The sequence below is a fragment of the Agelaius tricolor genome, unplaced genomic scaffold, assembly GCF_023055355.1.
Source record: "Agelaius tricolor isolate 1412-34295 unplaced genomic scaffold, bAgeTri1.0.p SCAF_5, whole genome shotgun sequence".
Classification (NCBI taxonomy): domain Eukaryota; kingdom Metazoa; phylum Chordata; class Aves; order Passeriformes; family Icteridae; genus Agelaius; species Agelaius tricolor.
This window is the reverse complement of record NW_027269265.1, coordinates 28,948,758-28,966,845: the sequence shown is the minus strand read 5'-3', so window position 1 is coordinate 28,966,845 and position 18,088 is coordinate 28,948,758. Positions and strand designations below refer to the sequence as shown.

General features: G+C 34.2%; 1 protein-coding gene across 3 annotated transcripts in view; it reads right to left on the bottom strand.

The window, feature by feature from the left end:
• Nucleotides 1-18,088, bottom strand: part of NOVA1 (NOVA alternative splicing regulator 1) — a 138,455-nt gene that overhangs the window by 31,519 nt on the left and 88,848 nt on the right. For all 3 annotated transcript variants that reach the window (XM_071426980.1, XM_071426981.1, XM_071426982.1), the window contains one exon: nt 4,400-4,566. In XM_071426980.1, coding sequence (XP_071283081.1) covers nt 4,400-4,566 — 167 coding nt within the window. The remainder of the gene's footprint in view (nt 1-4,399; nt 4,567-18,088) is intronic.

Sequence of the window (18,088 nt, the reverse complement as noted above, 5' to 3'; positions counted from 1 at the left end):
TAGAAGAAGTGTGTCTATGAGGATGAGAAGTGATTCTGTCCCTCTGCTCTAGTGAGACCCTACCTGCAGTGCTGCATCTACCTCTGGGACTCGCAAGATAGGAGAGACATATGGATCTGCTGGAGAAGATCCAGAATAGGTCCACTTGTGACTACATGCACCTCTCCTAAGAAGATAGGCTGAGAGAATTGGCATTGTTTATTCTAGAGACAGGAAAACTTCTTGGAGACCGTAGAGCAGATTTTCGTCACTTAAAGGGGGCCCATAGGAAAGATTGGGACAGACTTCTTATCAGGTAGAGTAGTGACTGGACAAGGGATGAGGTTTTCAAACTGGAACAGGTAGATCTAGATTAGATATTAGGGGGAAGCCTTACTGTGATGGTGGTGAGGCACTAGAAGAGGTTGACCAGATAATCTGCGGATGATCCATACTTGGAACTGTTCAAAGCCAGGTTGGATAAGGCAACCTGGTCTAGTATTCCTGGCAAAGGGGTTGGATCTAGATGATCTTTAATTTGCCTTCCAACTAAAACCATTCCATGATTCTATGAAGTCTACTGGGCCTTTGTAGTCTGAAGAACTCATAATCCAAACCACCAACCTCTCCTCCATTTAAGCCAATATTTTTAGCTGTGTATTCTTAAACTCAGGTTCTATATAGGCATTTGAAAGAAAATTTTTTTATTTAAAGATCATTACGTTTTCTTTTTTGTTGTTGATCAACATTTCTGCTGTAAAAGCAGTTGTTTTCAACAGAGGAACATGAAATTACAGATCTGAGTTCAGCCAATAACTTTTGTAGATTTTGAATAAAATAACTGGGACCATGATTAATAAACAGGAGTCTAACTCATGAAACATTAATTATCTATTGAAAAAGCTGAAGTGAAACTGGTGAAACTGAAAGTGAAAGCTTTAATTGGAAATTCTATACATGAAAGTTTATTTTTACATTAAAGTTTTCTTCCTTGATTTACGAGGAGGAAATTCTAGTTCTTTTCTATGTTTTAAAAGACCTAAACATTTCATAGAATCAAAGAATCATTCAGGTAGGAAGGGATCTCAGAAGGCCAAACAGTGCAAAGTCTTGCTTAAAACACAGATATCTTTAAGATAGGTCCTCTTTCCTTCCATAAAATGCACAGTTCAGCAATGGCCATCTCTGTTTCATGTGCTTCCTGGACAGGCTGCTACAACATCTGCTACCTACTACAACTGAAAGCTGGAAGAAAAATTCAACTAGCCTACAAAAAGGTTGTAATAATTTATGAAGTAGGTGATAAAACCAATTTAAGCAGCCTTTTCCATTGTTCATAAGATTTGCTATTAATTTAGAGGTGAAATTTAAAGCTTTGGATGCTGATTACAAAGACTAAACAGCTCAGGCTCACGATGTCTTATGAAAATGTGTTTTTGTTCCTGTGAGTTACGATATGCTTTGAAAGAGTTTGTACGACACTAATTTATAGAGAGAAAAAGGAGGCTAAATGCTCATAGCAGTTTCTGGAAAGAAAAAGGGCACAGGAACCAGTTGGTTGTTGTTTAATGATACTTACAGAAATAGCAGATGGCTGACATCCATGGAGATTGTCTATGTTGTGTAGATATAGAAGATACAAACATTTGTCAATTAAACATCTAACAGAGCTACTTGGAAGAGAGAACTCCCTGGTATCTACTGATAAGTCCAAAGGATTAGGAGAGACAAAAAAACAAGCTGGAGAAGGCTCAGAAGGAAGCGCATAGATTTGCTTTCAAATCTTCTGCAGCTGAAAAAGCTGAAGTTAAAGGGACAGAAGGTTCAGATAATGATTTCCATTAGCAAGGAGAGATGCCAGGCCAGAGTCAGCCCTTCTGTGTCCCCTTCCTTTCCAGAAGACAGAAAGTGCTGAAGTTCAAGTAGCCAGCAAAGGTCTTACCTACTGTCTTAATTGAATCTATAACCAGAAATTTTCTTTCTTGGCTCCCTTCCCTGGGGTGAATGTTGATAAAGCAGCCCAAGACAGAGAAATTACAACAGAGAAATGAGGGCTGCATGCTCATACAAATATGAGTGGCTTTGCAAGACTTCAACTACTGGAATCTTTATTCATGGGGAGATAACTACATCTTCTTTTTGACTGAAACATTTTCAGAGTTCCTAAATGAAAGTAGATCAACTTTAAATTTTCTTCAATCTGCAATGAAATACTTTGTGTGCCAGTGTTCTTGGGTAACATTCCAAGACCAGAAGAACCATGTAAAATTTTGCATAAAGGAAGAAATTACAAAGAATAAAGCTTATTAACAAAAATCAAAATTACTAGTATTAAAATTTTACTAAAAATTTTAATTGAATTTTCATATTTATACTCTCAAGAAAATAAGAACGCTGGAGTTCTAAATCACGGCAACCTGTTATAAAATATTATTCACTTAAATTTTTAATTCAAGGTGTTATATCTTTCATTAAGGTACAGTATACTCTGACACTGAAGGACAGATTAATTCACTCCAAATTCTACCTAAGAACTAAGCTAACAATTTCATCTCTTGGTAAAAATAATGGATTTTAGGTTTGAGTCAATTTTAGATTGAGTCAATATTTATAGCGCAATAATTTATCATGAACAGATATTGCTTCATTAAAAGAGAATTTAAGCAATTCATTGTAGTTAAAATTGCTTAACATATGCACATGCATATCCCCAAATATTTGATGTTATATTATGCACCTACATGTATACAAGTATTATATTTATATTTTAAGATGCAAAGCTAGTAAACATTGTACTTTAGTCTGTCTTAGCTTCATTAGTAGTGACTGCATTCACTAATCCATACCTCCAGAATTTAAGTGAACTTAAAATTTCAAACCAACAAACCCCAAACTAAACAAATTTTCAAAAAAGAGGAAAAAAATTTAAAAAGAAAAAAAACCAGCAAAAACCAAACAAACAACCAAACCAACCAACCAATCAAAAAACAAGCCCCCAAAATAAAAGAAAAACAACTTCAACAACTTTGCAAATACATTTTCTGAAGAAATAGTGTGGACAACAGGATATATCATCTTCAGACACAAGAGAGTAATTATTTAGGCATTTCACTAAAGAGGTCTGTTCTCTAGTTTCTCAGGATCTTACTGACTTACCTAAAAAACTAGCTTCATTTAATTTCAAAATTGGAAAACCACTTTTTATTGTAATAGAAAACACTCATTTCTCACTGGATTAAGAAATATTGGCATAAAAGCCAATATTTTATCAGCAGAAAAGTCACTCAAAATATAGATCAATTTCAGATCTTTATCTTTCAGGCATAATCATTTTCATGTCTAGTAATTGAGAAACTAATCTTATAAAATTGGGGGCTTTCTTTTTAGTATTTTATTATCAATTATCTAGAGTAATTTGTATGCAAAATTATTGCATACAGAAAAAAAAAAGGAGTTGTAAGTATTAGAAATCATATAAATTGTTTATGCACAGTTTCATCCATCCAAAGCAGTCTGTTGCAAACTCATCCTGCTCAAAAACATCTTTATATAAGTATTTTGTGTAAGTCACTGTATACAAAGTAAAATAATTGCACACAGTTGCCAAATTATAGGAAACTGAACCTTACTAGCATAGAAGGACAAAACAATCTTTTCCCACATAGGATACATGAGACACTAAAATCTTTCCTCTACAGGATAGAGAGATAAGAAAAAATTTTAGTAATAACTTTAAATCCTGTATGATGCATATTTCCCATTCTCCTTACAGAGCAAATTTCTGAAAATTAAAATTTTTATTGAAAATCAAAGAATAAAGAACTAGGGCAATAATAGCTTGCAAATAGTTTTTGCAGTACCCAAAGATTTTGAATGAAGCCAGTAAAAAATAGGCAAAAAGATGCCCAAAAATAACATAAAATGAAATTGTAAAAAACTTCCCAAGTAAATTATCCTTAGGTTTTCATGTTCTTACAGGCAAGATTTTAAATTATCTTATTTAGGGTCTAAAAAAAAAGTTAACTTTTTTCTTTTATTTATATACATAAATGAAGAGAACATTCAGTTAATCTGTGATTTTTAGTAACATTTTAAGATTTACAGAAGGTTCACCATTTAAGATTAAAATTCAGCAATCTTTAACTAAGACCTAGAGGTCTATTATCACCTTGTACAGTAAAGAAAAGTTTATGAAAAAAACACATTAGAGCATGGCGTTGGAATTTATAAAATACTGTCTAAAAGAACTGCTGAGAAACATGGAACATGTAAGTACAAGGAAAAAAAAGAGTACCAGCAAGTTAATAAAATCTAAAATAACATTTTCTTAAAGAACATGTTATGTTTACCCCTTCCAGCACTAAAGCTTTAAGACTTCTAAGGAGCTGCTGTGACTCTCTATTCCCAAGCAAAAACTCACTTGTTTGATGCGGTCTGGATTAACAGTGGTCTGAGGCTGTAGGATGCTGACAGGCTCTGTCTTGGCCACATTCTGAGGCATTTCTCGAATCTTCTCTGCAATGAAGCCATGAACTGCATTTAGTGCTTCCACTGTTCCCTGGATCAGACACACCCGCTCCGTAGTACCTGCAAATACCAAAAGTCATCTGAATGCTGAGGATTCTTCAAGGTCCCACAAACTGCTTCAGTTAGGGCACAAAGATGGCACTCAAAGGCATGCTGCAAAACCAATGAACAATACCTCCCTAAAAGTACAAATGACAGGTTTCTGAAAGATAACATACTGATGATGTGAAGGCATTGTAAACAGCTATTGGTATAGATCCCACAATAACTAACTTTCCAAATCAGCCTGGATAACATCAGTCAGAATACTCATAACCTTCTTCCAAAATGAAATTGTTCTGTTTGTGCTACAGAAAACCAACACCATTTCTTATCTATTGATTTCTTATTTAAAAACATCTACAAGATGGCTGAAGATGGATGCAGAACTGTTGAAAAATAGTTCCTTGATTTTTTATTTTTTTTTTGTGATGAGACTGGTTTTAGATGATTTGATATGACTAAACAAATATAAAACCTTCCAGTACCAATCTGAAGGGTAAGAGTATAACACTTCACTGAAACAATCCATGTTCTGTACTCCACATATCAAACCACTTAAATAGGTTCCAGAAAATCAGTCTTGACTTGAAAAACAGGATCTGACAGGGGTTAGGAAAAAACTCCCCAAACCCCTCAAAACGAACTTAAAAAGGAATAGTGTAGTTTCCAATTTCATTCTACAGGAATACCAACATAAGATAACCTACACACTCAAGTAAAACTGCCTTAGAATTTCACATAATCCATACTTTCAAAAACATATTGTTTACACTTCCAATATACACAATTTTTTTTATATTCATCACCTCACTGTTGTTTTCAAATATCAGTAGAACAGTTCTATTAACAGAAGACAATTATAAAATAAGCTATCAAAATATTGGCGTAGTCCTAAAAATATAGTAGTACCTTAGTACTGATTGTGTTGCAAAGATAAGCCAGATACATATCTCTATTCAATGTCAGTACATATTTTGCTTCAAGACTATGGAGAACGGGAGCAAAATAACAAATCTGAGCCATAGAATTAGCACAAAAATAAATAAAATAATATTTTTCATTTATATATTCCTAGTAAATACTATTGATACAAGGTCACAAATTAATCTTTTCTCACATAAAATTCATTCACTCTACATAAGAAAATGAAAATGGCAATGTAATGATGTGGCAAATACCAACAAGTTTGCAACAATTTCTGAAATTCACCACATGTTGGTTGGCCTCATTTCCACTGTGCAACCTGCATGGACTCACATAGATTAATGTACCAGAGTGGTAAGCAACCTTCTCCATAGTATTCCCTTCCATTCAATTTTATATTTATATAAAACATAAAATTTTATCACCTTTTATCATCTTAAGATATGCTCCTTACAAGAATGCAACATAGACTTTAACAGAGAACAGTACAGTAACCTTTGGAATTTCCAAGAAAAAAATTAGGTTTTATTAGTTTATACTCTTCACCTACTTCTATCTCTAATATTAAATATTTTATTACTTAAAGAAGAAGGAGCACACTAAGAGCCTTGCCTGCTCTTAAGATAACTTATTCACATATACTTAAAATCTGATTTTTATGTTAAGTATCAGGCAATACTGAAATTCAACACTGGTAGAAGCCCTACAGCAAAAAAGACAGAATAAGAAATGTGCTTTTTTTTTTGTCTATCAAAATATGTTATCTAAAAATAATTAAAATTAGAATTAAAACCTGTCAACCAATATGTCCAAATATGTCAGATTATTAATCCTTAATATAAAATTAGAATGTTTACACTCTTAACTGCAAGTTATAAAAGTCTCCCAATCAAATGCATATTTCTCAGGAGGAAGCTTTTACAAATATTTTTGTGACCTCTTACAGCATCTTTTCAACAAATCAGCTTCAAAATACAGCTCATTTTCTTGTCCAAATGCTTTCTCAGAAAAGGGAGTTTGACTGCCACGAGTGAAAGCCACCACAGCAAATGAAACTTGGTTCCTAGACAAAGCTTTCTTGATGCCCTTTTGCTTTTTCCTACTTGGCTCCCTCCCCTTCTGCAAACACCGCCTGTGGTTTCTGTGTAAAGCAATCCAGCTCCAAGGAAATGCTCCGGGGAGTCTTTACAAGGGAGTATTAATTGTCTCCTAAACGATGCGATGCGAGGTGGGCTGATCAATGCCGCTAATGCAAGTGTTCCTCTCTGCCTCTGCAGACAACACAGGCAAACAAGGCACAGATCGGGTTACGGGCCAGCCACAGCTCAGCCCGAGCGCGCTCAGCAGGGACGGCTCCTGTCAAAAACACCTGCACGGAAAACTGCCCGTGCCAAACAGCGACTTCGGTACACCTGACGCTAAGCGAATAAAGGGTGTTTGGCAATCTGGGCTGTTTTAGAAGGTGCTGCATAATAAAAATATGCTGGATGTAATACCTCAGACCAAGCGTGCTACATTTCAGTACGTATGAACTAGAATGTAGTAGCAGAAATCGCTGTTCCACGAAAAAATAAAATCGTGCAGCAACACATCTCACACAGAGTTAAAGTTTGAAATTGTATATTTGCTTTAATAGTCGCATGCACAAAAAAATTTAAAAGTTATAAAATGTGGAGAAATTGTATACCTATACAGTTTTGAATTGTATTAATCTTTTTAAAGCAATGTTGTCATATTCCTTCAAACTGTAATAGCTTCTCAGTCAGATACTAAAGTACAATAATTTGTAAGAATTATGCAAAAGAAAAACTGACAGCTACATGACCAACCTGTATAGCAAAAATAAACCTACCAATCACTAACACTGGTGAAATTTCTGTAATTTTAAGAACTTTTAGGCTCTCTAGTGTATGAATTGAAGTGCCAGATTGCTTATAATTTTCAGTTAACAGTTTTATCCAATCCTTTTTTCACATTTCTGTGAAAAAAAGCTCACCCATCCGTATGTATAATTTTTTTTCATATGATTTTCAAAATATGTATTTAAAAGGCAGACCTAATTTTTGAAGTAGCTGACAAAGAAAATCTAACTACCAATTCACTGCCCTTATTTATGTTCTGTAAGCAGAAACAACATAAATTTATTCTCTTTTAAAAAATTATTTACAACTCAATTAGGTGCTAGGGTCATGTATTGACACTGCCTTTTATATATGAAGATACAAAACATATACAAGAGAGGAATAATTTTGACAAAGATAATAGCTAAATGTAGAATAGGTGATCGTCACCCCTCTACATTAAATAAACCCACAAAAAATGTTTTTATGTATGTCCAATAATAACAAAGCCCTTCATAGAAATTTGCATGTAGCTATGAATCGGAAAAAAAAAAAGAAATCTAAAAACATGCTGCTGGTGTTTCTACAATCTTTTGTTTTGTTTTTTTTTTCCCCTAAGGGGGAAAAAAAGTGCAAGTGCAGTGTCATTTCTTTCCCCTCATATTAGAATCCAAATTCAATTTGCATGTGTGGGTTTTAACTTTTTCTTTTCAAATAAGAGGCAGAATACTAATCGCACAAAAATACCTTTGCCTGTACACTCACCAAAAAAATTTATCTGTAAAACCATCAGAGTAAAAAGGAAACCTTAATCTGGTTTTTTAAATTTTTTTTGTTTCGTTTTGAGGGAGGCATTTTTGGGGCCTTTTTTTTACATGGCATTATATAGAATATTTCTTTTTTCTCTACAGTTCCATAGGAGAGGGAAAAGTGAAATCATTACCAGGCATCACACAATTTACAGGAAACTAGACAAAAGACTCTTTTGATATCTAATAAATTAGGACTAAAACGTAAACAGGCTTGCAATAACTTTAAGAACTCATTTTTCCTCCTACCTCAGGTAACTACCTAAAATTTTATTTCTGGCAAATATCCTTGGACGCCACACTAATTTTTTCAAGAACTTCCAAACAACAGACCATGATTTTTCTCAGAGAATGTTATTTATTTATTGGACAACTGATAAAGCTTTTAAAGCAACCATTAGAATAAGTGGCAGGAGATGCCACAGGATAAATGATCCTGATGCTTTTGATGTTTGCATTTCTGTACTTAACTGGCACACATCTATACATGGTTGCCATTAAAATTTAAAATGCTTACTTAAAGACTGATTCAATGTGTAGGAGTTCATCTGTTCACAGAAATGCTCACTAAATGTTAAATGTGCTTCTGTGTCTTTGGAAAATAAGAAGCATTTCTCAGCTGAAATGTTTTGGGGAATGCATGGTACCTTTCAGAAATCTCTGGCATTTATATGACTCTATAAACTTTACATTGGGCTTTTACGTCAATCTTAAAGAGAATTTGAAAACCTAAAAAGCACAATGCAATAGCAGCCCAGGGTAATCCCAATATATCCACTAATTAAATCTCCTTGTACTTTTCCAGTGTACCATGCCAATTTCTCTGATACTAAAAGTGAGAACCTGTGAGAGAAGCTGAAGCTAAAACCTCAACTAAGTGAAAGCTGCACTACAGTCTCTCATCTGCTCATTTACATTAAACTTTTTGTTTGACAACTCCCAGTACAGCACTCTACTAAACCCAATGTCCCATACATGCATTCTTGTGACCCATGATCAGCTGGCTGTTAAAGTAGGATTCTATAGAACACCACACAGACTGATTCAGCCAAAAACTGATCTTGCAAACCCCTGGGGAAATAGGACTGTGCTTGGACACTATTGCCAAGCAAACTAAAAATTGTCAGTAACTTGCTTAACATGAAGTTCTGATAAAACTCTTGAACTCTTCCACTGCACATCTGCATAAAGCCTAGGAAAATGAAAGTCATAAAATAAAAATGTTTTTTAATTCAAATACATTAGAAGTATCTTACAGGGTCTTCAACTTAATGCATAAAAAACCCCTTTGTCATATAAATGACAAAATGTACAGTCTTAAATGCAACACATAAGATATGTGTTGTGTTTCTGTAACACTTCACAGATAAGTGAAATGTTACAGAAAGCTCAACTGGACAGTTTTGTCCTTTAGTTCCTATCTCTCCTTTTTACCTTGCTTCTTGACAGAGAATTAATTGGTCTTAACACAGAGTCTGTACCCATATTCCTCACTGACAGAAAGGTGTCTCTCAAAGCAAAGCCTGATGATCCCAGACCTCCCAAAATGAAAGGGGAAACAAGGGCTGGTTGACATTCTAGGACATTGATGCTCTTGTTTTCATCCAGACAAAATAACGTTGGAGCTGCTTGCTTAGGACACTCACACAAATAAGGGTGCATTCACAGGAAGCTCAACTCAGGTTAATAACACATCTTTTAGATATGACATCTGACAGCCATGCACATATGTGTGCACATACCTATTCATACCCACATATACACCAGTTTGTTTCACTGTCATTGAATAGGTGACAGCTTTCACTAGAACTCAAATATTGAAATAGATCAAGTTTAAAAATTCTGCAAAACTTATGAAATGTATGATTCCTCAGAGTTATATGAAAACACGTTTACAATCTGTTGTGATTTGGACACAAGACTGAATTCCATGAATCCAGGTTTAATGTAGTCATGACTAAAGAAACAGATTATTCCCATATGACAGAGAAAGCACGGAAATTAAAAAAAACTCAAACCTCATCATTATTAAAGGTTTAGAAAAGATGATAAGTCATCTTACAAAGCAAACAATCCATTGAATATAAATTGTTTTGTTGTGTATCAGCTACAGCTTTGATGATGATCTCCCAGAAACTTAGTTACATAAAGACAGATGAAGAATTATTATTAGTACTATACTGTCATTTGTAAGACAGGATTGCAACTACTTCTCTTTGTTTAAGAGTTATTAATAAAAAATAAAGATTCCACTGCAAAAGGTAGTAAATGTCTCCAAAACCAAAGGAAAGGGCCAGATTTTTTTTCTCTTTTCTTTCTATGGTTTTATGTAGGACTGTTACTTAGATGAGAAACACTCACAGAGAAAGTATGTGTACAAATTAATGCCCAAATGGCTGCAATGAAAGCGAACATACTCTACCTACGCTTTGGGAAAGCATGGTTCTGGACAACAAAAGCACTGGAAATAAAAAAGCCCTCAAACCATGGAAAAAAGCACTATACTTTAATAATTTTGTTTGTGGGAATTTTTGTCTTAATATATTATTTGTAAAGTTATCTATAACAAATGAACTACTGTTTAATCAAACAAAACCCACCTGAATCCGTCATAACATTTACAATAAAAAATGGGAACATAAAACATAGAATTTAAACAAAATACAAAATAAATTGATTAATCATTGCTATTTACATGTTCTCCTTAAAAAAAAAAAAAAAAATCACATGAGTTTTGATGAGCCCCAGATTGCATGGTACTCTCTGCTAACAAAAAGAAATCTGCTCCAATTTTTCTTAACAGTGGTAACATACTTGATGGACTTCAATATACTTCTGATTTTTTTCAAAAGGAAATGGGCTCACCATTGTCATACTTTCTAATAATGGAATGTAAGCATTTGATTATTCAGGTATTTTTTAGATTATCAGGGCCTGGAATATTGCACAGAGTTACCATTTTTTCCCTATGAGTAACCATCTAAATAAGTAAACATTTATTAAAAATCCAGTAGTGAAATTTGGTGAAAATGTGGAAGTTAATGATAAGTAAATCTTTCAAACTCGTTAAAACCAAGCACACACAATACTACCAGAAGACCATATCTTCTGGAGAAAAGAAAATAACTGACCTTATTTTTAGAAGGGGACCACAGAATAGAAAGAAAATAAATACCGTATGTTTTTCAACATATCTGAAATGAATTTTTTATTAACAAAAGAGTGTGAGACTATTTTTTCCTACAAAGTAATGTTCACTTCACAATTACTGCTTTTATACTATGTTATAGCAATATGAACCTTTGTTCGTAATGCCTCCTACATGACAATTACCAACCAAAGGGGAAAACCCACTCATTTAAACAGTAAGATATGTACTCTGAGAAATTGTAGGAACTGATACATTTTATAATTTAGAGTGGTAACAGCTGAAATCACCAAGGAGCTTTTCTCCTTAGAAATATTTCTCAAGTTCCATAGTTTAGAAGCCTGTGAAAGGCTTTGGAAAATCCTTCTGGATAAGCTGAGCTTCTCAAGAAATCAAATCACATAATACAATCATTGACATTTATTTGTTTAGAGGAAGCAAATACCAAACTTCAGGTAAATGAGCCATACTCAAACTTTAGATTAGAAATTCTATTAAAATATTTGTGACTGCATGTATATTTTTTCCCCTATATTGCAGGTAAACACTGACAGCAATCAGGGGAACATGATTTTTCAAGAGTATGCTTATTACTAACAAATGCTTTTTAAATTAAGTCATGATCCTGCAAGAAATCACCTTTATCTATAGCATTCAAGGCAAACATTAGAGGCATAATTCCAGGTAGGAATAAAATGTAAAGAAACATGTTATAGCAATTAATTCTAATAGTCATTAGAAGTATTCTGCAGAGTAGTCCAGAAATATGAGGAGAGAGACAAGGATACACACACCTTTTGCTTTCAGATTAAGAGTGTTCTGTCAAAACCAGGATGAGCTCCTGTTGTGAAGCAGTCATTATAGCATTATAGCACTGTATACATCCAGAATAGGCCCAAATAAACACAAACCACATTCTTTTTGTACCTACCTCCTTTTTTCATCCCTAAGTGCTAGTCTAATCCATGCTCTGCTCATAATAGATCTTATGTGCTGTATTTTTAATTAAATCCATAGCTCCCCAGCAGCAGACTCTAGTTCAGAGTTCATAAGGTAAGAAGAGTTTCTGATTACTACTCAAACATTTTCTATGTCACACTTATCTTTCCTTGTCTTCCCAGCTCCTTCCTGATCACCAGACTGTAACCCTTCTATATCATATCCTGCTGATTTTTCTATGAATGGCATTAATCTCCCATAAATTTAGTTTTCTAGGATTTATGCCCTTAACCAACGTAGCTGGTTAAGAAAGACAGATGTCCATGAACATCCAGTGCATCCCATCTACTTTTAGATGGAATCATCCCCAAAAGATAAGAAGTTCTCACACTTAATTAGAGAAGAAACTTCAAGTATTAGTTTAGACAAGATGGAGAGCTCCTCAAAGGCTCACTACATACATGCATAGCACAACACTGTTTTCCTATTTATACAACATAAATAGGAATTACTCTTCTTACTAAAGTGATAATAATTAATATAGCAGCATTAAAAACATTTCCTGGATGTAGGAATAAAGCATTATGTAAAATGATTTTGGTGTTGTAAGAGGTAAGTTGAAGTTTAATAAAGGGATTTTTTTCCTCAAAAAACAATGTCACACTCATTTCTGCCCACCAGAAGATTTATATAAATTCATAAATATTTTGTCATTTCATATGTCTACAATAAAAAGGAGTAAAAAATGTTATGTAGGCAGAACTGTTTCTAAATAGGACTCTTTCACAACTTTTTGCACTGGATGACAGTTGCTTTTTTTCTATTTTTATAGCTACACATTCTTTTTTCCTAAGCACTCAAAAATTCCTGCTTCACAGGTATTTGCTGAACTATTTTCATTCTTGTACAAAATTACTTTCAAAATAGCCAAGGTAGATATAATGGCCCTGGGAAGTTCAGTACCAATGAGAATCAGATGAAGTGAACAAAAGATCTCCTGCCAGTACTGATTGAGCCAGACAGGAGCCTTTTTTAAAGGCCAGTCATTTTGTGAGTATTTTCAACTATTCAAAAGAATAATGTAATAATTTAATGTGTATACAAATGGTACGAGATTACAATGTGTTTATTATTTTTATTATTGGATTTGAAGGAAGGAATCTGCATCTCAAAGGACTCCAAGGCATAAGAGTTTTTCCACAGCTGCTTTTCAAGAATCATCTAATGGGCTGGAATTTCTAATTAACCTGAGTAAGTTACTGGTGCTCATATACTCCTCCATGGACCTGCTGTGCAGTAACACAAGGAAAATGTTACAGATTTAAGAACCTCACTGATTCTTCTCCTCAATAGGCAACAAAAGACAAGTTCATCTCTAAAAATCAGACTCTCTACAGATACAAATGCATGTGAAATGGTCTCCTTTCTCTATTTGCCTGCGAGCTCATTTTTGTAGGATAGAAGCAGATTTAAAAATGAGGAATGTGAACTTCAAGAATGGTACCTAATCTGTGCCAGCCACTTGTATGAATTCTGTACCAAGAATGGCCCTTCTCTCAACAATTTTTAAGTCTATTCCCTTGTCTAACACTAAACCAGGGATGCTCAGAAAGCCTCCCTAAGTCAGCAGCAGAGGAGCACTGCAGGTACACGCGTTGGGGATGGGGAGGAGGGAGGGTGCAGTCACCACCCCTCTGGTCTTCCCTTTTCCTCCAGCCACAGAACTTATTACAAGAAAGAAGTTGAAGCTCGGTAATTCTGCTGAGGGAAGAAACAAATACACTCTTCCAAATGTCCCACACCACCTGGAACTACAGGATTTAGAGCCTTTGGGGTGGGACTCCTGCAGCAGGATCACATTGGCCAGCAAGAGCTGGATTATTAAAGAGCATTTATGCTCACAAAAACTTGTGATCTCTTATCCCTAGAAATAACAGCATCAGAGTAGGTGGGAGCACTCTGATATGCTTTTTTAATATTATTGTGACAAACTCAGATGGCATCATTTATTCAAATAAAGTGCAATTTTTCACATTCATTAGCAAGCCAATGAATGGCAGTAATGTATGTTAAGCTGAACAAGGGTGTGAAAATTCCATAAAGCATTTATGTGTCTGAGGGACCTAACAACCCTTTGCCTATTCTTTTTTTCCTTACCCCAAAATTACCTGCCACCTATAAAGATAATTACTTTTTGTTGCCCTCAAATCTTAATTACTTGTGGAGTCTTTCAGATCTTCATTATTACTAGCCATGCTCACACATCTCTTTTGGGGAAAAAAAAAATAAGGTGTCTTGTGGAGAGAAGACCTAGAAAATGTTAATCTGTGGAAAAGGTGCAGCATTGATGGCTTAGTAAGATTTGGAATGTAATTTAAATGCTAACAATGTGCATTTTCAAGAATGCATTTCAAGTGTCAGGAAACAGAGAAAACTAGTTAAATTTTCACAATATGAAAAGTGTTATTTGAAAATAAATGGAATGGGAAGAATAATTTTAAAACTGGTATATCCAAAGCACTGGCAGTTGAAGATGCTTAATGACTCTTAACCAACACTACTTAACACAAAAGGAGCTGTCTAAATTGTCTAACAGAAGAACTGACTGGAAACAGCAAAAGTTGAGGAAAAGGCAGGAGGAGAACTGGCACAAATCAAACAAATTACAAAGGCAAAATGCTTACCAGTCAGTCATACATTTTGACCCAAATATACACAAAATAAATATATCCCAAAATAAACACAGCTCAACTTTTTAAATTAAAGAAGTTTTAGTCAGAAGAATGATTGCATATAAGCATATCCATGCTTGATGCCTTTCTTAAAACAGGTATTTGAAATATGCCTAGCATATGTTTCTGGGTGCAAATACAAACATAGGACATTAGAAATTGCTCTCTCAAGTGAAACAATTATATGAACAACTATAAATGAAAAGTAACGTACTCCTTCAAGGCAAAAGCCTAGCACAAAGCATTTATTCTAGTCTAGAAATAAAAAAGTTGCAGTAAGTAGTTTCTAATCACAAACAGAAACAAAAATAAACAAAGTAAAAACCATCTACTGATAGCTTGTAATTTTTGAGATGGTATTTCACAGCTATACACAGCAATATTCTTTTCTGAAACTTTAATTTTGTGCCTACTCAGAACAAGACACAGACTGAGAAAAGCTTTAGTAATAACAACATATCCTCTGTTTTACCAGCATGGAGAATTATCCTAATGCTGTTATTGACCAAGCGTATCAGAATTATGTCAGGCTTTAAAATCTGCCTGGTTTTCTCCAAATCTAATTCTAGATTTCTCTCCTCGAAACTAATAAACCAGCCCGAAATAGAAATGAAATTCCTATTCATTCTGAAATCTTTTTTAGCACTAAAAACAAACCATGGAGTATTGTAAAATATGTACAATAGCTTAATGAGGGACTAAGACATCCTGAAATGGGGGAAAACCCAAATTCAGTAGAATCCTTATTCTTTGATCATTCATGAGATATTTTTTTATGTCAAGGAAATTGTTTTTGCCCATTTGAAAAAGAATTTACCAGCCTAATTAGATTTTTTTTTAATCTTCTCTCAAACCATTTAATCCATGGATTGATTATTCCTGCATGATACAAAATGCAGTTTGAAATTTTCTTTTTCTCATAGGAAAAAGTAAGGTCAGAATCACAACAAAAATAGCATCCAAAAATCCAAGTAATTTCATGAAGCTGGAATTAATGAAGCCTATTCCCCTACAGATTTGCATTTTTTTAAGGTAGGAAGATGCAGTCTCTGACAGAAGCTTTTCCCAAAGTTGTTTGGGGACAGAAAATACAGGCATAAAGGAATGCCCTCCTTTAGCAGAGGATTTCATAGCATCATTCTCCAATCCAAAGATGTTTATCTTTTAATGGGCATAAGAATTTTTTTATCTGAGAAAAGATCATCTCTTTGTCAAATGCTGATCATGTTTATAAAGGGTTCAATGTTGTTTCACAAAAACATCAGGCAAGGTAACACTGAGACTGATCAAACAAATCAAGTGTCTTGTTCAAAATCGTCCTAATCATCATTCAGAAGCAATAATATATGCCTATATTAATTAAAAATCAAAATTCAACTATTATCCATTTGTCTATTTAGCCCTTTTGTAGGTTTTTGATAAACTAGGATTGGGACATTCTGAACTTTGCCTTTCAACGAAGTGGGTAAACCTTCCTTACAGTCACAAATGGTGCCCTTAGAAATATATTTATAAAATGGAAAACAAAGTTCCTTAAATGAACTCTTGCAACTCTAATTCCTCCTGAGTACTGAGCAATATATATACTGGGTCAAGTGTAGAAAATGGTTATTTACTTCTACTGAATTTGCATTTCCTGCTCAGAACACATGGTGGAATTTTTTATGTGCCATGATACTTATATTTTGATACCAAGATCATTCTGAATTGTATTCATGACACTTATACTCAAGTAGGAAAAATTATGAGGTCATAATATTTTGAATTATTCCCAGCTTTTTGTATCACTCTTAAGAAAACATATTACAGACTATGGGTTCTAGATATGGCCAATTTATTGAAACAATAGGAAAAAAGGTAGCAAATAATAACTGAGGTACTTATGCATGACAAAGGAAAGAAAAAGTATTTAATAGATCAATAAAAAATTGAACAAGAAAGAGGAAAAAAACTCCTTAAACAATAGCTGCTATTTTAGATTGAATAATGAAATTATGAGATATGCAGATGACATTAAATGTAAGTTTTCAAATACAAGATAAGCAAAAAAAAATATACCACATGACTATTGATTACAATGAACCCAGTTATTTAGACCTTTTTAATTTCTACACCATTTTTTACTGCAGCATTTGGTGTAATGCTGTATTTTGTTTGCCTTAGTAATCATGAATATTACATGCATTGTGCTCAGTTTTAGAACATGAGCCTTTCTATATTTGTATGTTTCTTGTTAACGTGCTATGGAATTCAAAACCTATGGGACTTTGGGACCTTAATTTAAGCCTGTGGCAATGAAGATGCAGCTGTTCATTTATAAGCAATCATCACAGATACAGAAGTTTGAAGATCAAATTTGAAAAGCCACTTTCCCAAACTTTTAAAATTATTAAATTATAACAGAATCAATGCTTTTTTTCTGAGAATTATTTTTACTCCAAGTTTAAAATCATTACAGAGCATTCCACCTGAGCTTGCACCATGTTAGAATTGCAGATTAAGTATCAGTATTTGATTATTATTGTAATGTTTCCTTCTCACATACATAATTATAATATATCATCAACCATGACCCACTCAAGAGTCTTTTGAAGTTGGCATTAAAAATTTTATTCTACATTCACCCAGGTGCAGTTCAACACTGCTGGCACAATTTATTTAAATGAAACTTCACCTATCATTGAATCAAATAATTATAAAGTAGTGTTACTTCTTGGTTTTATAGAAAAACCCTAAATAAATAAAGCTATAAACAAAGCAGATGACTTTATCAAGATATGGAATCTACATATCTGTTGAAATCTACAGATAACATATTAAAGGGTCAAAATTTATCAGAGGTCTGGGGAATCTCTTTTACAGGGAAAGGCTGAGGGAGCTGAGCCTGTTCAACCTTGAGAAGAGGTGAGTGAGAGGGGACCTCATCAATGTGTCAAAGTATCTGAAGGGAGGGTGTCAGACAATGGATCCAGGCTCTTCTTGGTGGCGATAAGTAACTGGACCAGAGGCAATAGGAAGAAACACGCACAGAAAATTCCACCTGAATGTGAGGAAGAACTTTACTGAGAGGGTGACTGAGCACTGGAACAGATTGTCCAGAGAGGTTGTGGAGGCTCCCTCACTGGAGACGTTCAAGGGCCATCTGGA